This window comes from Mizuhopecten yessoensis, unplaced genomic scaffold, assembly GCF_002113885.1.
Source record: "Mizuhopecten yessoensis strain PY_sf001 unplaced genomic scaffold, ASM211388v2 scaffold3111, whole genome shotgun sequence".
Taxonomy (NCBI): Eukaryota; Metazoa; Mollusca; class Bivalvia; order Pectinida; family Pectinidae; genus Mizuhopecten; species Mizuhopecten yessoensis.
Window position 1 is genome coordinate 82,868 of NW_018404881.1, and position 26,597 is coordinate 109,464.

Genomic DNA, 26,597 nt, shown 5'->3' on the forward strand with positions numbered 1-26,597 from the left:
TAAAATATATCTTACATTAATCTTTGTAGAAGATATGTTATATGTAAGAGATGATGATACATTTTATAATATGAGGAACGATAGTTGACTATGAATGATAAATCCTCCCCCAGGAAAGCAAAGCAATGTTAATAGTATTCAGGTTGAAACGATTTACACTGACTTGTTTCAGATTTTTAGATTTCAATCTAATGTTTGCATCATTGAATTATTTTTAGTCATACTTACTTGTTTATATTAGTATTTCTGTTTTATGCAGTTATGTTAACATCTGAAAATGATTTTACATGTCGTATTTCAATAGAATAGCGCTTCATCAAATGAAAAATTCCAGTCTCATTTTTCTCAATTTCAAGAAAGATTTTATAAAATTCATATCTTCATTAACTTGGAAAACGAAAAATTGTGTTCTTCATAATCACCAGTCAAAAATTCATAATTTGCATGTGTACTTTATTGTGATATCACAGAGCATATTTGGAACAAAATTCGGCCTTTGATGTGTATATACTTGTAAGATAAGGCTCAAATACCATTAGATCAAGCAAACATTCTAAAAGAGAAATTATGGAAATTGACCTCCGCTTCATCAGGCACAGTTGAATAATTATAGCAAATCGAAGGCAATAACACAACTGTAGCTTATTGCTTAATCAAATAATAATCTTTCAAATTCAGTATGAAAATATACATTCATATATTGAAATCAACGTAAAATATTTCAAATGTTAATTATATAAGATAAATAATTATCAGAACCTTATGTTTTTGTCTTATCAATTTTTCTATGTCCATTGTCCATCCTTTGTCCACCACAGCGGTCACTGACCAAACGAAACTAGGTCAGACTAGCCACGCAGATAAAAAAAGAGTTTAAAAGTTTAAAACATAATCTCAACACATGTTTTGTGGCCAGAGTGTGACCGCGAGATGACCTGGCGCCGTGTGAAAACTGACGATAATTTTTGTATGGCATTTGACATGGAGCGTCCAGCTTGCTCCAGACCAGTTATTCATGTCTGGTCAAACCATGCAAATGTCCTCTCTCAAAAATATATAATGAAATACTATAACTGTCACAGCCTATCTGTATCACGTTCTCTTGACGAGGACACTGGGAACGCCCATTTACTGTATCTCAACAAACATATTGTTATTACATTAACTCTGAAATATAAAATACTGACTTAATCTTTTGTTTAGTTGTGTTGTTGTCGTTCTTGTGTTTTGGGAGGGTTGGGGGTTGGCCATAAATAGCTGTTTTGACTGTAGGGATTATAATATCAGATTAATGAAGATTTTTTTTTAATTTTCTTTTTAAATAATAATGAATACATCATAATTACTCACTTTAAACGATACAAAAGCCAAAAAGACTGTCATGAAAATTATGAAATATATAAACATGGCACATGTAAATTGAGTGGGGAAGGAGGGATGGGGGAAGCCTTAGTGACATTAGTTATGTTTAGAAAGTACTATTCCTCGCCAAAGATATGGTAGAAAAGTATTCACTAAAGACTGAATAACTGAGTCCGAAGACATGAAGTGTTTGACAGCTTCCGCATCGTCTGTAAAGGCTATGTTAGTAACACTTTTCATGAACAGGTCCCTGCTGATCTCCTTCTCTTACCTAAATTTGTCCACTTTTTACAATCTAACGCGGTGTCACAAAAGTTCTCTGTAACTTTGACCAGTACGCGCATACAACCTGTATCTAAAATATCTAAAGTTTCAATTTGCAACAGATCCCAGTAATTATAAACATGGGGTATTTGTTAGACCGGTTACCAACCCCGAAGTTTTTAAAAAGGATTTCCTGGCTGCAATTTACTACTAGCTCATCTCCTTCTAGTTTAGAACTTAGGGTCTAGTCAAATCTGGAAAAACACGGAAAAGCGGTGAGTGTAAAAAGGTGAAGCCCATATAACATTGCTAAGATCATGCTAATTTGATTCGGTTATTAAGATGTGGCTGGGATGTGACCAGGACACTGATATAACCCTGGGTTCACAGGTGGATGTTGGGCAGGAGGGGGTGTTCGTATCATACATATACCCGGGCCAGTTTTTATTACGTTGGATTAATCTTGAACATGGATGAAGCTATGGTAACCGGTTTGGCTTTTACCCATTTAAAACAGATATCTGAATTTATTGACAGAATACAAACAAAATACAGATACCTGTAATTGAAATAAAGATATCTGCGTTTTAATACAGATATCTACAATTGAAATAAAGATATCTGCGTTTTAAATACAGATCGCGGTATTTTTAAAATGAAGCTATCTCTTTTAAAAATACAGATATCTGCATTCCAATTATAGATATATGTATTTATTTGTAATGGAGATATCTATTTGAATGTAGATATATGTATTTAAAATTTTGATATTGCAAAATTATACATACCTGTCACTGTAATTAAAATACAGATGTATTTTGATTACAGATATCTGCATTTATGTCATAACTAGAAATATCTGCATTTTAAGTGGAGATATATTTATTTAAAATGCAGATATCAGTAATTCAAATGTACATATCTGTATTTTAAGTACAGATATCTCTAATTGTACAATAAATACAAATATCTGTATTTACATTAAAAATGCAGATTTCTTAATTGAATGGGTTAAAACCTAAACGGCTTGCCAAATGAAGCTATATCCAAATAGTCAAGAAGACTTAATTATTCAGAAATTGACCTAGCTAAGAAAGAGTTGTCAAAAATTACTTTGCAGGAAAGGATGTTTTATTTTGTTCACCAACTGGAAGTTGAAACAGCTAGACTTTAGAGATTGCTTCCTGCCCTTGTTTTCTTAAACTGTACAAATTGCTCGGATGGACTTTCACCTGTAGTTGTTGTGTCACTATTGATAGCTTTGATAAATTATCAAGCTAGCCGTGTACTTAAGGATTGCTGAGGATAAATGAAACTGCCATGATTACTTTTTGATCAGTTATTATATCCAGCAGTTAGCATGAAATTGTGGTTATAAATACAAACACAGTAAACATAACATAATTACATGTGTTTCGTTAACATCAACATTATGTCATAACAAACACGACGGAATAATCCTAAGGTGTGGCTAATGGTCTTGCTGAGTTTGTGGTTTCACAGGCAGTCAAGCCCCGGAGTCAAATTACAAACCGTATCCACATTTGACCAGTCTCTAGAATCAGACATCCAAGTGATAAAAATTATAAGAGGTTTTTTTTCTTCTAAATGATTCAATATTCTAGAGACTGGGGCCAGTCTAGGTATCTGTATATAAATTTGGTCTATAACTTACTTGATCGAATCTAACCATTCCTAAGCCAGACATTACTTGTAACTGTGCAATTTATAAATAAAATGAAGTGACATTTATTATTCAGCCGCCTGTGTAATGTATCTATGAAAGTACGACCTTGGTGTGTACATCTAGTACACGCAACCGAGGCATGGTCACCGTTGATCCTATTGGTCCGGTCCACTGGTCACTACTACATACAAACCTCTCGCAAGCTATTTTCCTTCTCCTACCACCACTCTGATTGAGATCTATTTTTAGAACATGATTTGTAACAAAACAATAAATAAATAAATCTATTTCAATAAATAAATTAAGTAATTAATAAATGCATGTGCATATTATACGTCTAGCTGGAAAAGTAGTTGTTTAAAGCCTGGTCTACCATTAAAGTCAAACAACAGAAGCCAGATTTTATTCAAATAAAGCAAATAGCTCCCTTACGTTGAGAAGGTTTCAAAGCACAATCAACAAGCTTGGCTTTACTGATAGTATTACAATTTGTAAATTAATTTTCGTTTAGTTTTTAATGATAATATTCAGTTGAATATGTGTTCGCTATCAAAAGTTTTAATGACTTGTGCCTCAGACATTGGCCAAAATATTTTGGCAGGACAATATGTTTAAACAATACTGATACACTTGTCTGCGTAATCATATTTTGGACATAAATGAAAATAAAGAACAAAGGAATAAACACGACAACTTATTACATACATATCCTATATTTTATATGATGAGATTACAATTGACTCTTCTCCCTTAGAACCTTAGGTCAAAATTTATTTGTCTTACCCCCGAGGTGGGGAAATATTCCATTAATATTACCCTAAGGTTGGGACGGGGGATTTCTCATTCAAAACAATTGTATGACGTAACGTCAAAAATACACCAACTTCACACATAAAATGAAAGGGTCAATAGGATAAGAAAAACATAACCATTCGCCGCCTGGAGGTGATGTGACTCAAAAGGCCTCGTGTTTGGCAAATTAAGAATCTTACCCCGAGGGTTGAGATTCCTTTATCTCACTCCAAGGGGGCACACTATTGTATTTACCCCAGACTATTTGTAGCAGATTTATGGGTCGTTCTAGAAACTGCGGCAGGTCAGTATGAAGCCTTGACATAAAAAAAATCCAATGACAAGAAAGTACTTTGTAGAGACGAAGACAAAACAACCCTTCCCGACGTCGTCAACATCCTCATCGTGTTTCTGTTTATCTTGGGTTTTATTACAAAATACCAATCATGGAGTAAAATACAAAACATTCTTCATGTTCCAACCACTGGTTCAGAAACAACAAATAACATACCTATAACTATTTTTAACGTTACAGCGCCACATTCCACCTATGGTCATGTATCTACATGTTGTCCTGGTTTTCAGTGACATTAATAGCTACGTTGAATTTGTGTCATCTACATAATTTTTCACGTCTTTTATTTCGTTGGAAAAACATGTCACCTTGTTTACTTGGCAATGTGACCCGTGTTGCCATGTTTACTTGAATAACAGATGTTTCCCAAAATCATGTTATTGTTCCTGGAACATCCTTAATTGTTACTTAAATATTCATCATTCTCTGTTTGGAATTTAAGTGTTACTCTAAAGAACACACGTGACTAAATTTTAAAACAGGGAAAATACCCACCTATATTTAAGCACTTCCTTCATAATGTATGACGTCTACTTTTCGTTAATATTCTATCAGAGCTCCATTCAGATTTGTCATGTACACCGTCGTCATAGTATTGTCTCCCACACTTTACTAGTGCATCCTTTTTTTCGTTTAGGTAAAAGACTTATAGAATATTTCCCCACATTGGAGGTGAGAAAGGTGAATTTCAATCCGAGAGGGTAAATTTCCAAGTTGCCCAAAACGAGGCTCCATTTCCCCTAGGGTTGAGATTCCCCATCTCACATCAAGGATGTTACTAGTTCTCTATCCTGTTGACCCTGTCATGATGCAATTCCAACGTTACAGACTCAATACATTGTTTCCGTGACGTTGATGTATTGTTGACGTGACGTTGATGCATTGTTGACGTGACGTCAATGTATTGTTGACGTGACGTTGATGCATTGTTGACGTGACGTCAATGTATTATTGACGTGACGAGATACAACTCTACGGTGAGTGTGGACACAACTGCCCAGGGTAGTAGAACAACCTATTTGTGGTAGACCAGTTTGTATCCACGTATCTATGGTACCAATTACCAAGATTTAGGTAAGTTTTATTTTGTTTATAATAAATTCGAAATAAAAGTTAATTTAGAGTAAAGGACATGAGCGTTATGTTCCAAACACATATGTATAGTACGTACGCACCTAGACGCGTTAATAAAACCATACGGACGCATGTGTCTGGGATGAGCACTGACCATTAAATATATACTCCTGACCCACGGTCAGTCTGACCCGCTCATGATAAACAATTTGTCCGTAATGTCTATACATATATACATTCGGACATTCTTGCAAGTAACAAATGACCTACTGCCGTACTTACCGGGCATTGAAGGTCAGAACGTTAATTACCACAGTTGTGTTATTAACTGTCAAGTATTTCAAAAAAGAACGGTGGATATGATTTTCATATAAAACCAATGAAGGTAACATTTTACTAAACTAGATAATATCCTAACAGTCAAATATGTAAATTTGAGGGGTATTAACGACATTATAATACAAAAAAGCCATTGGTCCGATCAAGTAAATGTTCGTTGGATACGTATAGTTTAAAAAGATAAAGCCAAAGACGTTATAACAGCATGACAGACAGTGAAAGGAGGGGTGATGACAGTAGGTCAGACAGTGAAAGGAGGGGTGATGACAGCAGGGCAGACACTGAAAGGAGGGGTTATAACAGTAGGGCAGACAATGAAAGGAGGGGTAATAACAGCAGGGCAGACAGTGAAAGGAGGGGTTATAATAGTAGGGCAGACAGTGAAAGGAGGGTTATAATAGTAGGGCAGACAGTGAAAGGAGGGGTAATAACAGTAGGGCAGACAGTGAAAGGAGGGGTAATAACAGCAGGACAGACAGTGAAAGGAGGGGGAATAACAGCATGACAGACAGTGAAAGGAGGGGTGATGACAGTAGGTCAGACAGTGAAAGGAGGGGTGATGACAGCAGGGCAGACACTGAAAGGAGGGGCTATAACAGTAGGGCAGACAATGAAAGGAGGGGTCATAACAGCAGGGCAGACAGTGAAAGGAGGGGTTATAATAGTAGGGCAGACAGTGAAAAGAGGGGTAATAACAGCATGACAGACAGTGAAAGGAGGGGCGATAGCAGCAGTGCAGACAGTGAAAGGAGGGGTAATAACAGCATGACAGACAGTGAAAGGAGGGGTAATAACAGTAGGGCATACAGTGAAAGGAAGGGTAACAACAGCAGGACAGATAGTGAAAGGAGGGGTAATAACAGCAGGGCAGACAGTGAAAGGAGGGGTGATAACAGTAGGGCAGACAGTGAAAGGAGGGGCTATAACAGGAGGGCAGACAGTGAAAGGAGGGGTAATAACAGGAGGGCAGACAGTGAAAGGGGGTTATAACAGTAGGTCAGACAGTGAAAGGAGGGGTGATGACAGCATGACAGACATTGAAAGGAAGGGTGATACAAGCAAGACAGACAGTGAAAGGAGGGGTAATAACAGCATGACAGACAGTGAAAGGAGGGGTAATAACAGTAGGGCAGACAGTGAAAGGGGGTTATAACAGTAGGTCAGACAGTGAAAGGAGGGGTGATAACAGCATGACAGACATTGAAAGGAAGGGTGATAACAGCAAGACAGACAGTGAAAGGAGGGGTAATAACAGCAGGGCAGACAGTGAAAGGAGGGGTGATAACAGTAGGGCAGACAGTGAAAGGAGGGGTGATAACAGCAGGGCAGACATTGAAAGGGGGGTAATAACAGCAGGGCAGACAGTGAAATGATATAATCAGATATGAGGGACTGAAACTGGGAACTACAATCAAAATGTTCTTTTTACAAAACTATATGTTTCTTAAAAGCATGTTTTAAAATTTGGATATATTGTGTCAGACTTCAGATGCAAAGAAAATGGTCGAAAAAAATAGCACAGAGTTGCCAGGTAGGTCACAATGGCCTTGTTATACATGCATATTGGCTTAACCATGTCAGTAATACTTTTGCGTAAAATACACATTGACACCGTCATAATCTTAACAAGTTTTAGTCATAACTATCGTAATCAAATCTGAAGCAATGGGGTTGAAGTAGCGTGGAGGGGGGGGGGGGGGGGAGGGGATTTTATTTCATCATACCTTTTAAACGTTTTATATTCATATTTGCCAGAGAATAACTGCTATTTTTATTTTGACATACATCTGACGTTCAGATATATTATTAGTTCACTATGAAAACAAATGTATATGAATACTCACCCGTACTTAAATAACAAGTATGTTTACCTTGGCATACATTAGTATTTGAGCTACTAAATTGCACGTACATCTGCCAGGTAGTAAAAGTGAAAACTATCACTTACTTGACTATTAAGCAAGTGCATTATAGACATGTAAACATTCTACTCACAGATATACGGACATCCGTTCAAATATATATGTCAATGAGCGATATTCCAATTATGCTAGCCCGAATTATAATATAATAAAAGAATATAATTATTATATGTACATACAAGTACATCATATTTCAATCATTATTTGTTGAACTGCAGATGGTTCCGAACTTGATTAAGCTCTGTCAAAAAAAACTTTTTTTCTACATTTCATCACGAAGCAATCAAGGTACATGCATACTTGATTTATGTAAAATGTAAAACAAAATAATAAGTTCGTATTTTTTTTTTATAGTGAATGAATAAAGTATCTTAAAGAATACCAATTGTTATCTGGATTTTGTGCCAAACTACTAGCAATTATAATTTTAAAATGTATGGTTCTGATGTACATTTAGGTATAACATATAGGGAATTGTTGACAAGATCACCCTGACTCTTTTAATCTTTTTTGCAGTTTAAGTGTTACACAATACATACAAATTATGAACAGTTTTTTTTATAAATAACATGTAGTTTTGACAAAAAGTGGCTTTATTAATTTTGGTCCCCCATTTTACTTCCTAATATCTAGTTAATGTTCTCCAAACTGACCTTCATTTCATGTCGTATCATGATGGCGTAACCCAAAAGAATATTCATGCAAAAAGATAAAAATTTTCGGTGATAGCCACCGGAAGACCCAAATTGACAACCTCCTTTTTCAAGTTTTTTAGGCAGTCCTCTGCATTGTTAAGACGTAAACAACATTTTTTTTTGTATACAAAAAAGACGGAGAACAAGCGTCACAGTTACGAGTAATAGATTCTAACGCCGATGCTCGAGTTCCTACCTCTGGCTGACTGGGCTATATGATATCACATAGTCGTTCACCAATCAGAACTACTATCAAAAGTGCCGCAAAGAAAAAAAAGGGGGAAAAAAAGAGATACTCCTTACCACGCCATGATCATGCCAAAACCTCACCTTCACCCTATGTACTGCTTTAAACCAATGAAATCACAGTAGAGATCACGTGATTTGGAGTTGATAGACCGCACAAAAACAAAATCTCTACGTCAATGTCGGAAACTACAACAGAGGTAAAGTTATAACTTGAAGAATTATAATAATCAACAAATGTGCGTCAATCTGGTGGAATGTTAACGTGGGTGACAAAATCATAAATAAAGGCTGCTTCCACCAGATTTACTTATTTTCCCAACATTATCGAATTCTGAGTTGTATATTCCACTATAATATACATACATATGTTGATTATATATATTCTACCGCATGACAAAAAAATCTTTCTGTGATCAAATACGGCAAGGTTTCTTAGATATCTTAATATGTAGATAATGTACTTTTGATCAACACCGTTTAACTAATTAAGGTTTCTGATGTTATTTTGAAATACTTTTAAGATCATCAAAAATCCATTGTTTACTAATTGTCAATACACGGACGTCTTCGATGTGTACATGCACACATGCACCTTCACCTGACAGAGGGAATTTCTCCAAGACATGTCATACACTTGCAATACACAGGAAGCTTTCAGAAGTGCGTGCACGTGCATGATTTATTGAAAATTAATCCACGGCTATTAACCAATGGAATGTGTAGTTACATCGCTGATATGGTAGAATTATCAATTAATGAATTCCCAATTAGGTATTGGTATGAAAACTACTTTTTTTTCTACAAGTTTGTCATCATCCGTAATATAAAGTCGCCGAAAAAAAATGCATTTAAAAACAATATCGTACCGCTGTCAAGAAAACTAGTACACCTGTTGGTCAGACGTGGGCCGGGCCGGTCATTTCGTACGGTCCGCCTACATTGGCCGCTATCCAAACAGACCTGCGCTGATTTTTAAGTCGCCTATTACAAGGACATGTAGATAAATTACTTCATTTGATTACAAAATCATTATTTACAATGAAAATAGTTGAACGATATGAATGCCCAGTGGCTATTTGTCTGGCGTATACTTCCGGTCATCGACCTGGATTTATGAACATCTGGCATCTCATTTCGGACACTTATCTGACCAGCGGTCAGTATATCACGCTGTCTGGAGCCATATGCCCAGTGTATGGTCAGCTCATGAGCATTATCATATTCATCTGAAAAACCACTGGAACGTGAAAAGGATCCATGTCTCAATTAAACGCTAACCCGCTGACCTATTAATAATGACTCGAGTTTTCTCGAATTCGTCCAAGTCGGTCGATAGCCAAACGTTATAACACGTATATGCACAACTTTGAAATTTAATGAATTTCCTATAAAAAAAAAAAGCTGTCGGCATTTAATACTTGCTTATCTTTCCCTAGTTTGAGAATCATAGGATCATAAAAAACTCAAAGTAATCAAAACTATTAGATTTGTTTTTTTAAATAATTCAATATTCTTCAGACTGGGGCCAGTTTAAGATATGTGTGACATTTCAGTTAGATGACAATATAAAGGTTACTGTTGAGTCGTGTCACCTTTGCCCACTTGAAGTAGTAACTATTTAATCTATATAATTTTTTATTTATAATTTTTTAATTCGATCTTAATTTAATTATCATTGTTATATTAACTTTCAACGGCCTATCGATAACATTAAGTGCTTTGGAAACCAAGACTCGCATCGCAAAGTTGACCATACCAGACTCAGATTGTCCAGTCTCGTCTGTCTCACACCTTCAGCCAATGGTCAGTATAAACAACCTATATATATATAAAGATACAGAGTATACACACTAGAATCACGTGCGGGAGTTGGAACATGTAAAGTGCACGTGTTAAACATTCTCGTTTCGTAATTCACACATTCACAACAGTATCTTACATCAAAACTCATCTTTATAATGTTTTCTACGTCTACATTTTTATGTTTGTTTTTTAGAAATCAATCTCTATAAATCTAAACAATAAAATATTTTCTCTTCTTGATCACTTTTAAATGACGTTTATAGACTGTAACCGTCTGGGAAATAAAATAACGCATTAAAAACTTTACGATTGTTTTGAAGAAGCTGACAAATCTGCGAAGAAAAAAACGAGGGAAACTATTGACGTCATAGGCTAAATCCTGAACGAGGTTTGGGAAGACCACTGCAATATTGTATACATAAACTCGTGTCAGGTCTGTACGCGTGATCATAGGAACTGAGCAGGTGGGAATTTGGGGAGAAAAATCGATCAGAATCATTTAAATTTTGGTTACAGTCAAAAAGAGGTAATGGCAATTACCATTGGTCAGCGAGACACTATAAGGGATACACGTGAATGCACGAGAAATTGGGTGATGTAATGACCAGGGCCTGTATTCATGAAACCGTTCTGATGCTCAAGCAAGGGTTCATCTAGACTGGCCCCCGTCTCTAGAATATTAAATCATTGAGAGAAAAAAATAACTCTTATAATTTTGATCACTTAGAAGTTCTAAACTATGGGAAGCTCGAAGTAAAATGCAGCTAGAAAATTCTTCATAAAAACTTAGGGGCTGGTAGCCAGTCTAGGGTTCCTCTCTCTAACCGACTTTCTTGCAACTTGCTTAAGTCATGTGACAAAAGTAAAGTGTTAACAATAAAAACAGTATTGGCTTTAAATTTCTCATGAATTTTTGATTTGCTCGACAATTTGTGGAAATAGAACGATCTTTTAATAGTACTCTCAAACATACCAAAGTGTTATGTTTGAAACAATCATTGGAAATGGCGGTCTGTAATAATTTCAGTAAACCCATGGAATAAACTTTTTTAACATAATATAAAGGGGAGGATAAACTGGCCAAACACGTGCTAATATTGCATAACGTAATACATTAAAGTCGTAAGAAATAAAAGAAAACATTAATTATGGCAAGTAAACATGGCATGACACAAAAACATAAGTATTTAGCAAGCATTAGATAAGTTATAGTAAAACGACCAATTCATGATAATAAAGCATTATTTAAAATATAAACTAACCATAAGCGGCCAAAACTTTATGAGTAAGTGAATTAACGAAAATCACAGCATACACGAAGGTAACGATTATGAAAATTCAAGCAAACTTAAAATGAGTGAAGAATTAAAGATAAACAGACAAAACACTTGAACCAGTTGACAATCTTTATACATCATGGACATAAAAGGATCCGACGTTCAGTGATTCAGGGTGCTGAAAAGTCTGGCGAAAACAGGATGAGAAATGGTGGTTATTAGCGTGTTAGTTAGGCCATTCCGCAGCCTGATACGTCCAGGAATCTAGTCTGTACCTGATGGCGCTGACCCTGGGGAACTCCAAACACTTCTGAAATTGTAAGTAAACTCTTAAAGAGATCAGTAGTATCTGTTATATTCAGTAGAGATTTTAATTAAAATATTAAATAACTCTGGCCATAATCTTTAATTGTTTATTTCTAAAATCACTAGAAGACGGGAGGAGATATCATCTAAACCAATTCGAATGTTCGTTCTTGGTTTCCCCCTTTTAATTACTGTTCCTACTGAGCACAATTGATACAAATAATGACATTTTAAAGGATGGACTTATCTCGTTTGTATTTTCCCCATCACAGATGGCCTGGGCACAACCTGGGTTGACCGTTATGCCATTAAATCCAGGCGATGCGATTCACCGATTCAAGTTCCAAGACATCTTTGAGGAGTTGCTGATTTTCATGAATATATGATTAAAGGACTTTCCTCAATTATACTGATTGTGTTTGTTTGACTGCATTTAAATGTTTTTAGGATTTTTTGGTAAAACAGAGGTTAAATAAAGGAATGCATTTAATAAGTAACTGATATTTACTTACAGGTTCACATGTCCTGAGGTTTGCTGCTAAGGTAGCCCTTGATGATATGAACAACATTCCCATCAAGGCCGATAGATTTTTGATAATCTAGTGTCAATAAAAAAAGATATAATGAACGAAATATAAAAAGGTGTATTTTTCTTTTTATCACAGCAAACGACCGTACTCTCCAGCAGTGTTATTTACAACGTATACATGTGAATGTTGATAGAATACCAGTGACCATTGTACAGGGCCAGACGAAATTATCAACATGACCACAGACGGTGTCCTATTAACCCGGCAAGGTTGTAAAAAAACTAGTTAGCTTGTCGAGTTGCTAATAAAAATATCGAAATGTAAGTGTTGAGAAATATCTCAAAATAAACAAATATTTGTGTGTTACTTGCCTGAAGATGATAGCTTTGAGTTTATTTACATATAATCTTGTTTTAAATTTCAATCATTTGGAAAATATACCAGATGTAGGTTTTGTGTAAAAAAAAAAGTTTTGCCAATCATAACTGAACAACATGGCCCTGGCTTTATAACGACACGTGACTAGTCAGTGGACACGTGATCAGTCAACGTACACGTGATAAATCAGTGTCACGTGTGGAGTAACACAATCATGTTACCTGGACATTATAAAAAATTCTACGACTTAAAGATATTTGTGTCAATTTTGCTAATATATTTGTAATAGGAAAAATCGAATTGTGATTATTTATTTGTTTACTATCAAATAAAATTATATACTTTGTGTAAATTAAATCGGTCACAGATCTGACTTTCCAGTAGCAGGTTTATATATCAGAAAAGAGGTAGAAACTATCATAACGTAGTGTGCTTTGCCATAAAAAATGGAGATATTTTCGCCCAAACATAGCTGAATCACATCCTTGTTAACAAATAATGCTAACCGTTATAGAAGCTCTCTCACTGATTTGCCTTAAACTCTTAATAAAGTATTATTGGACAAGCAGGTCGGACATTTACGTCCATATTTTCATTCGGTAATTTTCCCTTGGTAATGTAAATGGGGATTTTTCTGATTTATATCCACCGGCTATAGACGTTAATGACACAATGATTTCGTATAAAAGGAATTATTTTTTCTATTAACTTCAAGTACATATTTTGATAAAGTGTCGTAAATATGATTATGGAAATGGTACCTATGACGATTGGGAACATCCAGGGCCTCTTAAGTTGTCGTTCTACTTAACAATCATAAAAGGACATAACTCCAAAATAAAATTCTTATGTTAAAATCGAAATTTACATTCAAACCCGATGAAACTAGGGCAAAATATAATCAAAGGAGAAAAATACACGGAGACTATTAAAAGTGCTAGGAGTATAAGACTACATGTTTCGGAAGGATAAACGGTTCTTGATTTATCCATAGCATCCGCGATGTAAAATCTGAGGTGAAATCAACGATAAGTCACATCTTTAAAACAATAATAAAAAAGAAAGAGCTGGTAAGGGAGAACAGCTACCTGTCCTGTGTATTGGGAGAGGGCACAAAAGCAACTTTTAGTATCAACAGGTAGAGGGAAAAGATGGTCCACCAAATCTGATGTTACCTGCTCTGCTCTATATGACTTCAGAAATGCCGATTTAGATAGATTACCACACTATTCCATTTCTTAAGTGCACAAATCAATTGGCGATTTTGGATCATTATAAACTGGTTTATCAATAAGCCGCAACAAATTGTACACTAAATCAGTACATATTTTGTAATATAATTTGTTTTAAATGCACAAATAGAATACCTATTGTAATTGTTTCTGCACAAAAATCTAATGTGTAGATAACAGTTATAAAAGAAAATATTGCTACAGATAGAAATAATTAAATATCCCTAGTGATAAAAATAATTGTAGAAGCCATTCTAGGGGTCTCTTGATTACCTGTGATCCGAGTATTGTGACTTAGTGAGATGTCAGGCTACTGTGTCCAGATTATGACATCACAATGAAATGGCACTTTAAATTGGTCTTGTAATATGCAAGTGGGCACCATACAGCCAGTGGCCACGCTCAACGTTACTCGATTGTAGGTAACGAATCCCACATTTATACCACATCGTTGGAAAAGCTTGGTTGCCCGTACGGCAGTGATCAATGGTGTCTCCTATTCCTTGGCTTCCAGTCTTTGATTGGCCTCACTCATTTGCAGACATTCATTATGTGACCTTAATTGTTGCAAAGATGTAATTTCCTAAACATGAATGTATATAAGGAATGCTTAAAAATATCTCAGTATACAAAAGATAGTTACTTTTCTTACAATAAACAATATAAGCTTTTACTGACATGTTTGTGTATTTGTGATTGAAGGGAGACAACAAGTAACCCAAATTTTACGATGGCCGATAAGGGCCGGCAGACTGCCCGGCAGTTTTCTCAGAGAAAAATATGTCCGGCAGAAACATATCATGACTAAATATACAAATCTGCCCGACGGTTTGTTTGGTGAAAAAGATGTCCGACAGAAAGGTACTTTGCAATATATCTACCAGATAAAAGGGGTTAGCACTGGAGTGATATCTACAGAACACGAATCATTATCCCAAAATTAATTACTTTAACCTTTACGCGGTCTGAGTAAATGGCAGCGGACACCAATATAACTCACGTGTGAAACAAAGCCCAGCTACATAACTACACATATGTTTCTAACTAAAAACTAATTAGCATATATCATTTAAGCAGTATTATCATCTGTAATATGTGCATGCCATTGAAAGTCATTTGTGTTTGATGTACTTTATGTGTCTTTTACATGCAGTATGATTTCTGATGTCAAATAAATTAATTATACTAGAAATCAGAAAAAAATCGTTTAGTTTCAGAACTATTGATATTTGGAATGGTCCGCCCGATTATGTCATAAATTCAACAACTATAAGAGACTTCGAAATCAATTTAGACAAACATTAGCAAAATCTAGAGCTTAGATACAATAATTCGGCTAGTTACAGACGGATATCAGGAAGTGACAAATCATATTATGTATATGTAACATTATAAGGTGTGGATGTAGAGGCAGTCAGTGCCTGTGTCCAGTACTCATCCTATTAACAAATGTGTCCAGTACTCATCCTATTAAAATGACGAAAATAATCTGATGATCGTACATAATGTATAGAAATGAGCACATTCTAATGTCTCCCAGTAATATTGATAATTTCTCTTTGAAAGGCATTTATTCTAAAAATTGATTATAAAGATAGAGGGAATGAGATTAAATTCCCACTAGTCGGTGATGGCGAATTTACTCTTAATGATTTGCGTTATTATTGTTTTAAAATTATTTTATTCCTCTCATTGCTTCGACATCCGGAATTAAGCCGGCCAGTAAATGACGTGAGAAATATTAACATTATTACAATGTTACCCCTAATACAATATGCAATTACACATTATTATCTATACTTAAACCCGTACGGAGCTCTGAAAACTGTAGTTGTTATGTTTATTCTTATCCCCATTTCCAGAGAGAAGAAGGGCTACTTTTCATACGTTTCAGGACAAATTTTTCTCTAAGAAAACTGCCGGGCAGATTTATGTGAAGTCATGATTATTTCTGCCAAACAGATTTTTTTCGGAGAAAACAGCCGGACCGATTTATAACAAATCATGATACGTTTCTGCCGGCCCATATCGGCTATCGTAAAATTGCCAGTAAGGCAGCATTTTTTCTTCATATTCCTTGGCTGTCATGGTCTTTGATTGGACTCACCATATGCAGACATCATAATGTGACCTTAGTTGGCGTAAAGATGTATTTTCCCAAACATATATGATAAAGACTGAAAAATATTTCAGTATACTAAAGACGGTTACCTTTCTTACAATAAACAAGATAAGCTATTTCTTACAATCTTACTATTCGAAGGGCGGACTACATGTTTGTGTAGTTGTGATTGAAGGCAGACAACCAGTAATATAAAGTCATAGCGAATCCCTTCGCCACGCATTCAGAGGAAGAAGTAGTACAAAGTGGGCTGTCTGAAAAGACCTAAGGATTCTGTAAGGTAATGGTGACCCCATCTTGTTGTGTCTTGGTCTACAGAAGTTCTTTCTATTTTAGATTTACCATGTGGCCGTGGTAAAGATCCCCCAGGTGTAGTGGGTTTTTTTCTGTATAACATATATTTGTGTTGTTAATGTCGTTTATTAATGACGTATCAGTCAAGACTTATCTTGATCAAATATCACAATACTTAAACATCTACTCCATACTATACATGTTGATCTTAACAGATGGCTATAACAGCAAAGACGGGGTAAAAAATCGGCCTCCTCACAATACAAACATGTGTAACAAGCATAGAGTACTCAAATTATAATCTTAATCATAAACCACAGGTGTAATGAATACAATAGAAATGTATATGAAGACATGCACAGTAATATCATGTGAAATTGAAAGATTCAGTTCAGTATGATGTGACCCAGCAGTGTAAAGTTTGGGTGGGAGAAATTAGGGAGGGAAATTAAAAAGTACAGAATTAGTTTTAGAAGTTTGTTAAATGTTCTACACCCTCGCTACTGCTGGGTAATGACGCCTCTGATGACAACGGATGGTCAACGACCTTTGTGATTGGTCCAGAGGCTGGAGATAAGACTTATGATTAGACAGCCAATGATCGCTCGTTAATTTTAGACCCCTGACCAACGATGGGTAGTATTGGGCCTGGGAATTTTCCATCAGGCGTGAGAGCCATGTCCTACTACGTAACTACCCGACCTGCCAGCCCTGTGGCAAATTATTACATAACTACACTGAACATACAACCGTATAGGGTACTAAGACAAAAAATAAAGGTGAACTAAATAAATGTGATAAAAATACATCTAGGACGTTCTGCTAAGTAAAAATACTGAGACTAACATACCATTATTTACAGTTTTGAAGCGTACAACATTAAACGTCACTTGTGGGTATATGTACAGTGGGTGCACACCATTAAATACAAACTAGAGGAAGTCACTGGCACTTGTAAGTATGTGCACCTATTTACATGGGGTATACACTATAAGATCAGTCTCTCAGGATCGCTTTATTTGTAATAAAAATAAACTGCTATTTTCTGATGATTTTGTAAGAGACCATTCATCGTCATCTATCTGAAATATATATATATCATAAATAAAGCGATCTGTGTCCTTGTATATCTGTATAATCTAAAGCCAAGGGTATCGCTCTCGATATATCATCTTCTCCACACCTTTAGAACATAATTATCACGACAAAACCAAGGGCGATTAACGCGACACCTGATGGGTGATACAAACAAATTAAATTGTCACTGTTAGAGTTATCCTTTAAATAATGTTCACATATAAATGTTAGTGGAACGTTAGTGCCTGTATAATGAAATTTTTAATTTTTAATGTATGCAATCTGAAATGCAATGAAGAATCTTGATGTTGCTACTCGGGTTTTCTAAAGAAAATATCTTGACTAAGCTGATATCTCCGAAGGTCATAGGAGTTGCACGGCAGCGTAACGGTAAACTAAGGCAGGTTTTAAAGTTGAGTGTTACTCTAATATCTTCAAAATACAGATACCGGCCTGTCGAATATCTCAAAACCGATCAAAAACCGCAGCTCACAATGAGCTTTTAGTCGTGTCATGGCCTATTCCCTATCGGGAACCGATTCGGTCTATTCCAAGAGTGCATGTGTATATATATCGAGAGCACATTTTCAAACCTATATTATTAAGGATACCCTTGAAATTAACAATTTTATAGGTGCATTTATGTGTGTTTTAGGAGTATAATTTATGCATCACAACATACTAAAATAATGCTCAATTTGTCAATATATCTTATTTAACAATATTGTATATATAAATATGTATATTGTTACAATAAAATTTATACACGGCAACATATTGTTAATTATGCTCAAGTAATCAATATATTTAATTTCACAGTATTGCATACATAAGTAATTAAATATGCATGTGTTACAGTATACATCTCAACATGTGTTTGTTTATTGGGGGTTAAACGTCCTCGCAACAGCCGTGGGGGGGGGGTAAACGTTCTCNGGGGGGGGGGGGGGGGGGGTAAACGTTCTCGTAACAGCCAGGGTCATATGAGGATGGTAAACCTCAACATATTGTTAATAATGCTCAAATAATCAATACAGTTTAATTAACAATACTTTATATCGAAGTATGTCTGTCGTTGCTGTGTATCTGTTACCACAGCTGTATCACCTGTTGAATGGTACGTTTAGACTGCGTAATTTCTGTCATTGCTTAAAATAACTAACATGATTCAGTCTGGTAGGGTGAGAGATTGTAATGAGGCACAGCTGGATCACTATCTGTACGTATTATCGGTACATACATGTAAGTACCTGATGAAGGTTATATTTGTACTGCTTAATTCTTGTCGTTGACTTAGTAACATAATTCAGCCTCTTAAGGTCAGATTTATACTAAGGTACATCTGTTTTACTAAATGTACGCATTACCTGGTACATTTTCACCTGTAGAAGGTTATATTTGTGCTACTTTATTCTGTTCGTTTACTTACCAATATAGTTCAGTCCTGTATGGTCAGCTTTTGAATTGAGGACGACGGGATGAAGTTTAACATAATAGCGGCTATGTGTACTACAAACAGAGGGATAGGCTATGAGAACCGACTGCCCTGGCCCACACTACCGTAAGTAAGATAGATATCATACCCTTGCTACAAACAGAGGGATAGGCTATGAGAACCGACTGCCCTGGCCCACACTACCGTAAGTAAGATAGATATCATACCCTTGCTACAAACAGAGGGATAGGCTATGAGAACCAACTGCCCTGGCCCACACTACCGTAAGTAAGATAGATATCATACCTTTGCTACAAACAGAGGGATAGGCTATGAGAACCTACTACCCTGGCCCACACTACCGTAAGTAAGATAGATAGCATACCTTGGCTACAAACAGAGGGATAAACTATGAGAACCGACTGCCCTGGCCCACACTATCGTAAGTAAGATAGATATCATACCTTGGCTGCAAACAGAGAGATAGGCTATGAGAACCGACTGCCCTGGCCCACACTACCGTAAGTAAGATAGATATCATACCTTGGCTCTAACAGAGGGATAGGCTATGAGAACCGACTGCCCTGGCCCACACTACCGTAAGTAAGATAGATATCATACCTTGGCTGCAAACAGAGAGATAGGCTATGAGAACCGACTGCCCTGGCCCACACAACCGTAAGTAAGATAGATAGCATACCTTGGCTACAACAGAGGGATAAACTATGAGAACCGACTACCCTGGCCCACACTACCGTAAGTAAGATAGATATCATACCTTGTTTTTCTTATCTTAATGGTATCATTATAATGGAGTTCTGTACATTGTTTTTAAATAAAAATTATAAATTAAAATTATTGGCAATATTTAACGGTCCATTGACAGTCTGTGGAATTAGTGACTGGTCACAAATGTAAATACATCAAGTGCTAATATCATTTTTATCTTGTAGCTGGTATTTATTCTGTCACGAATTTACGCTAGTTAAAGCAAACAGTTACCTGTTGTAGACAAAAATTGTATTTGTGTCGTTAGGGTTAAATGGGTTAACAGACATCTTTTCCCTTTTGCTATTTTTTCTACATATGTTCCGGGACACATTGGTCTCGGACATCCATTGTTGTACCTATGGCTCCAGTCTCTAGAATATTGAATTATTCAGAAAATTAACGCTCAAACTTTGGATCATTTGGATGTCTTATTCTAGTTCTAAACTTGGGGAGAGGAGCTAGTAGTCAAATGCAATCGAGAATTTCTTCATAAAATCTTAGGGGCTGGTAGTCAGTCTACCTATAGGACTGATAGGTCCTTTATAAACAAAATGGCCATAAGGTGGAGTAAAAATATGAACTGTATTTTGTTTGGCCTTCTGCATCAACAAAGTTAAATTGTTGATACGGTACTGGCGATTTTGAATTTCTCGTGATAATTTCAATAGTTAAATGACAAACGTGTGCCTTTACGAATTAAAAATGGAAAAGCAAAATGTATTTTTACTATTATCTCATTATAGAGAAGATATAAATAGCTTTGGTAATGTCAAGATATATGGTCATTATCTGTTTCCAGTGGCGCGATATATAAGAATTTATGAATGAAAGATTAGTTAATTTTCAGAGGAAATTCCAGATAATGATAAATTTTGAAAAAATGTAACAAAGGATGCTGATATTGTTGATTTGGTGTAACTAAGATTGATAGAAATAAATTACAAACCTAAGGGGTTTTCCGTTGTTGTTTATTCATTTATTTATTTTTTATTTGCTTTCAGTCTCAATAAGAATGTTGAATATGATATTAATGGTATTAAATACTATCTAGCAAGTAATTTCTGAACATATGCACGTGCACAGCTGTTGCAAGAGCGTGTATATGTAATGAGTGTATAACAGCCATATGGAAACTGTCGGAGAGGACTATAGGATTGGTCCTTGTCCGTCGGTTTCCGCAAGCTAGGAAAAGTTTGTATTTAATTTTGGGGTAGAAAATCCTTCGAGAACACCTTAAAAAATATTGATAAAAACTAATGTTTCGAGTGGAGGGTAAGTGTTATCTGTGGTTTCCTTTTTGTTTCAGAAATGAATACAGATACTTCATGGATTTGACTGCAAAGACATCGTCCCCAGGTTGGTGTTTACACCATTAAAACAATAGACTGCATGGCTTCAGTACCATCTGTTACCTGGTAATAATAAGGTTTACACTGACTATAGAACTGTGTTAAAACGTGGTTATCACTAATATTCTGCTCCATTTTATCATTTTGTAAATAAATACAAAAATATTGAAGGTTGGATGCCAACAACTGAGTCCCTATGCAGACTGCGTGAACAGATACAGGCTTTTATATTGCAGAATGTAAAATTAGGTATTTCGTGCGCTCATAATTGAAAACACACTGAAATAAAGAAATATTAGATAAGAAAATCTTAATGACTTTAAATCTATTAAAAAATACCTTGACACATGTTTACCATGTACTTTTATGAAAATTACAAACAGCGAATTAAGTTAACATCTGTCATCACATTTTATTGGCCTTTCACTGATTTCCCTATATATAAGTCAACCAATATGCTGAGTAGCGCAACCACCTTCCTATAGATATACAGCTACGTAAAACAGTCCGCTTGTTTTAATTCTCATGTAGTCACTTTTCCTTTTGATTTTATCATTGTAAATTGTTTTGCGACAAAGTATATCATTACAACTTTAATGATAGAATTAACTCTCTTGCAGATAGAAAATGTGTTAACATAAGGGGGAGAGTCACGTGGCAGTGTGCCAGCCAGGAAGGAAGATCACGAGACGTCTTCAACATAGTCATCAGTCGCAACCCAAGGTAGTATATGTAATGTTCTCAACAAGTGTTTTAGTATAGCACACAAGGTATTATATGTAATGTTCTCAACACGTGTTTAGTATAACACCCAAGGTATTATATGTAATGTTCTGAACAAGTGTTTTAGTAAACAAAATATATTTGTGTAGATAGTACACCCAAGGTATTACATGTAATGTTCTCAACAAGTGTTTTAGTATAACACCCAAGGTATTACATGTAATGTTCTCAACACGTGTTTAGTATAACACCCAAGGTATTACATGTAATGTTCTCAACAAGTGTTTTAGTATAACACCAAAGGTATTATATGTAATGTTCTCAACAAGTGTTTTAGTAAACAAAATATATTGTGTAGATAGTACACCCAAGGTATTACATGTAATGTTCTCAACACGTGTTTAGTATAACACCGAAGGTATTACATGTAATGGTCTCAACAAGTGTTTTAGAATAACATCCAAGGAATTACATGTAATGTTCTCAAGTGTTTTAGTAAACGAAATATATTTGTGTAGATAGAATACCCAAGGTATTATATGTTATGTTCTCAACAAGTGTCTTAGTATAACACCAAAGGTATTATAAGTAATGTTCTCAACAAGCGTTTTAGTAAACAAAATATATTTGGGTAGATAGTACACCCAAGATAGTATATTTAATGTTCTCAACAAGTGTTTTAGTATAACATCCAAGGAATTACATGTAATGTTCTCAAGTGTTTTAGTATAACACCCAAGGTATTACATGTAATGTTCTCAACAAGTGTTTTAGTATAATACCCAAGGTATTACATGTAATGTTCTCAACAAGTGGTTTAGTATACAAAATATATTTGTGTAGATAGTACACCCAAGGTAGCATATTTAATGTTCTCAACAAGTGTTTTAGTATAACACCCAAGGTATTATATCTTCTGTTCTCAACAAGTGTTTTAGTATAACACCCGAGATATTATATCTTCTGTTCTCAACAAGTGTTTTAGTATAACACCTGAGGTATTATATCTTCTGTTCTCAACAAGTGTTTTAGTATACAAAATATATTTGAGTAGATAGTACACCCAAGGTATTATATGTAATATTTTCAACAAGTGTTTTAGTATAACATCCAAGGAATTACATGAAATGTTCTCAAGTGTTTTAGTATAACACCCAAGGCATTACATGTAATGTTCTCAACAAGAGTTTTAGTATACAAAATATATTTGTGTAGATAGTACACCCAAGGTAGCATATGTAATGTTCTCAATAAGTGTTTTAGTATAACACCCGAGGTATTATATCTTCTGTTCTCAACAAGTGTTTTAGTATAACACCCGAGATATTATATCTTCTGTTCTCAACAAGTGTTTTAGTATACAAAATATATTTGTGTAGATAGTACACCCAAGGTATTATATGTAATGTTCTCAACAAGTGTTTTAGTATAACACCCAAGGTTTTACATGTAATGTTCTCAACAAGTGTTTTAGTAAACAAATATATTTGTGTAGATAGAATACCCAAGGTATTATATGTAATGTTCTCAACAAGTGTTTTAGTATAACACCCAAGGTATTACATGTAATGTTCTCAACAAGTGTTTTAGTAAACAAAATATATTTGTGTAGATAGTACACCCAAGGTAGTATATGTAATATTAATAATGTTCTCAAGTGTTTTAGTGTAACACCCGAGGTATTATATCTTCTGTTCTCAACAAGTGTTTTAGTATACAAAAAATATATATGTAGATAGTACACCCAAGGAATTATATGTAATATTTTCAACAAGTGTTTTAGTATACAGAATATATTTGTGTAGATAGTGCACCCAAGGTATTATATGTAATATTTTCAACAAGTGTTTTAGTATACAAAAAATATATATGTAGATAGTACACCCAAGGTATTATATGTAATATTTTCAACAAGTGTTTTAGTATAACATCCAAGGTATTATATCTTCTGTTCTCAACAAGTGTTTTAGTATACAAAATATATTTGTGTAGATATTACATATTTCCCCAATTTTCTCGGATGTTCTTTTAAAGTCGTTCGGAACTTCGTTTAGTATTTGTCTGACTCATCGTTTAACGATATTAGCCGCTTTATTCACCATAAAGGACTAAATAACCTAGTAGAATTCCTTCTAGTCCTATTGACTACAGTTTGTAGTGAACCCTAATGTACGTAAGATGTGACAGACGTGTATAATATCACGGAAGGTATCAACTCTGAGTCAATGACAAATATAAAAAAGATACATTATACTCAGCAAAAATAATTGTATGAAAGTTGGAGCTAGGATAATACTGCATTGGTGTTTATGAATTTCAGTGATGAACTTAGGACTGACAAATATATACACAAAATAGTCTCTACCCTTGACGAAGCCCTCAAGTATGTGGAAACATCCCTTCAAGACCAAGTTGAAACTGTTTGGATATTTGGAGGCCAGTACGTCTATACTGTAAGTAGTCACGTGACCTCTGTTTAGAAGAGACAAACGTGAACTTTGTGTAAAGTGATGATGCCCGAGTCTTAGAGACACGAAAGGAAAATTGTGAACGTAAAAACGTAAACCTGATTACAATCACAAGTTACATGGCTTCGTTAGCTTCGTACCACGCTTCAGTAAAAAGCCATGAAACAGGTGATTTTAATCATTATGAAAACAAAATCTGTGTGTGGAAACATTTGAAACTTTTTTTCGGGGAAAGCATTAGATTTGCTTGGACAGTTGTTGTTCGGTACAATGTACCTTATCAATGCAATTTGTGTCAAAATAGAGAAATGTCGTAACTCGTTTTTCGTAACTGCCATTCCATCAGAGCCAATTTTTGGTTGAGCTAGTTCCGCGCTAAAACGCATTTAACCATAAGTAAACCGAAGTAACTTTAACAACAACTGATGGCATGTTTATAAATCTAACTGGATATATTTCGTCAGACTCAATCGAAAAGTGTACATTTAATAACGCTGTGCACTTCATAGAAAATTTAACTATTACTCCCGCATTACTTTTGAGCTTTTACTGAACGCTTGTTTTTTCCTGCGTACAGTTATAACAAACAGCTTTTAGAACTGTTCCATATAGTAGACGCACAGTTTATGACGGCGTTTTTTTATTCTAATCATGAACCTCGAGTTTTATGTTTTCTGTAGGATGCCGTCTCTCACCCGAGCTGTGATCGTCTCTACATCACACTGGTACACGGACACCACACAGCTGATACCTTCTTCCCGTCGTTTGAAGATTCGTTCGACGAGGATCTGTTAGTAATCTCATTTCTGTCGATATGTCGTTTTCAGGCACTTTTTCCTTTAGCTGAATCTTAACATATATTTCTATAAAGCTTTAGACAATGATATTCATTCTTTTAATCATTGCACTGACCATCACTGACTATCACTGACCATCACACTGACCATCACTGACTATCACTGACTATCACTGACCATCACTGACTGACCATCACTCCTGACTATCACTGACCATCACTGACCATCACTGACTATCACTGACCATCACTGACTGACCATCACTCCTGACTATCACTGACCATCACTGACCATCACTGTCTATCAATGACCATCACTGACTATCACTAACCATCACTACCTATCACTGACTATCGCTGACCATCACTGACCATCACTGACAATCACTGACTATCACTGACCATGACTGACCATCACTGACTATCAATGACCATCACTAACTATTACTAACCCTCATAACTATCACTGACTCTATCACTAACCATCACTAACTATCACTGACTATCGCTGACCGTCACTGACTATCACTGACCATCACTGACTATTACTGACCATCACTAACTATCACTGACTATCGCTGACCGTCACTGACTATCACTGACCATCACTGACTATTACTGACCATCACTAACTATCACTGACTATCGCTGACCATCACTGACTATCACTGACTATCACTGACTATCACTGACCATCACTGACTGACAATCACTACTGACTATCACTGACCATCACTGACCATCACTGACAATCACTGACTATCACTGACCATCACTGACCATCACTGACTATCAATGACCATCACTGACTATCACTAACCATCACTAACTATCACTGACTATCGCTGACCATCACTGACTATCACTGACCATCACTGACTATTACTGACCATCACTAACTATCACTGACTATCGCTGACCATCACTGACTATCACTGACCATCACTAACTATGACTTACCCTCATAACTATCACTGACTATCGCTGACCATCACTGACCATCACTGACCATCACTAACTATCACTGACTATCGCTGACCATCACTGACTATCACTGACCATCACTAACTATGACTTACCCTCATAACTATCACTGACTATCACTGACTATCACTGACCATCACTGACCATCACTGACTATCACTGACCATCACTAACTATTACTAACCCTCATAACTATCACTGACTATCATTGACCATCACTGACTATCCTTGACCATCACTGACTATTCACTGACCATCACTGACTATCACTGACCGTCACTAACTATTACTAACCCTCATAACTATCACTGAC

At 35.6% G+C, this 26,597-nt stretch overlaps 1 protein-coding gene across 4 annotated transcripts in view; it reads left to right on the forward strand.

Annotated features, from left to right (window-relative positions):
- The first annotated feature begins 16,588 nt into the window (after window positions 1-16,588).
- The window catches only part of LOC110447015 (dihydrofolate reductase-like), a 17,700-nt gene continuing 7,691 nt past the window's right edge, over window positions 16,589-26,597 (forward strand). The window contains exons 1-6 of one of the 4 annotated variants that reach the window (XM_021492400.1): window positions 16,589-16,667; window positions 19,196-19,319; window positions 21,271-21,320; window positions 21,934-22,036; window positions 24,357-24,489; window positions 25,185-25,294. In XM_021492400.1, the coding sequence (XP_021348075.1) occupies window positions 19,237-19,319; window positions 21,271-21,320; window positions 21,934-22,036; window positions 24,357-24,489; window positions 25,185-25,294 (479 nt within the window). In that variant the 5' untranslated portion in view covers window positions 16,589-16,667; window positions 19,196-19,236. Of the gene's footprint in view, window positions 16,668-18,836; window positions 18,876-18,919; window positions 19,001-19,195; window positions 19,320-21,270; window positions 21,321-21,933; window positions 22,037-24,356; window positions 24,490-25,184; window positions 25,295-26,597 lie in introns of those variants that run through there. The other 3 variants (XM_021492401.1, XM_021492397.1, XM_021492399.1) reach the window with 3 other exon arrangements.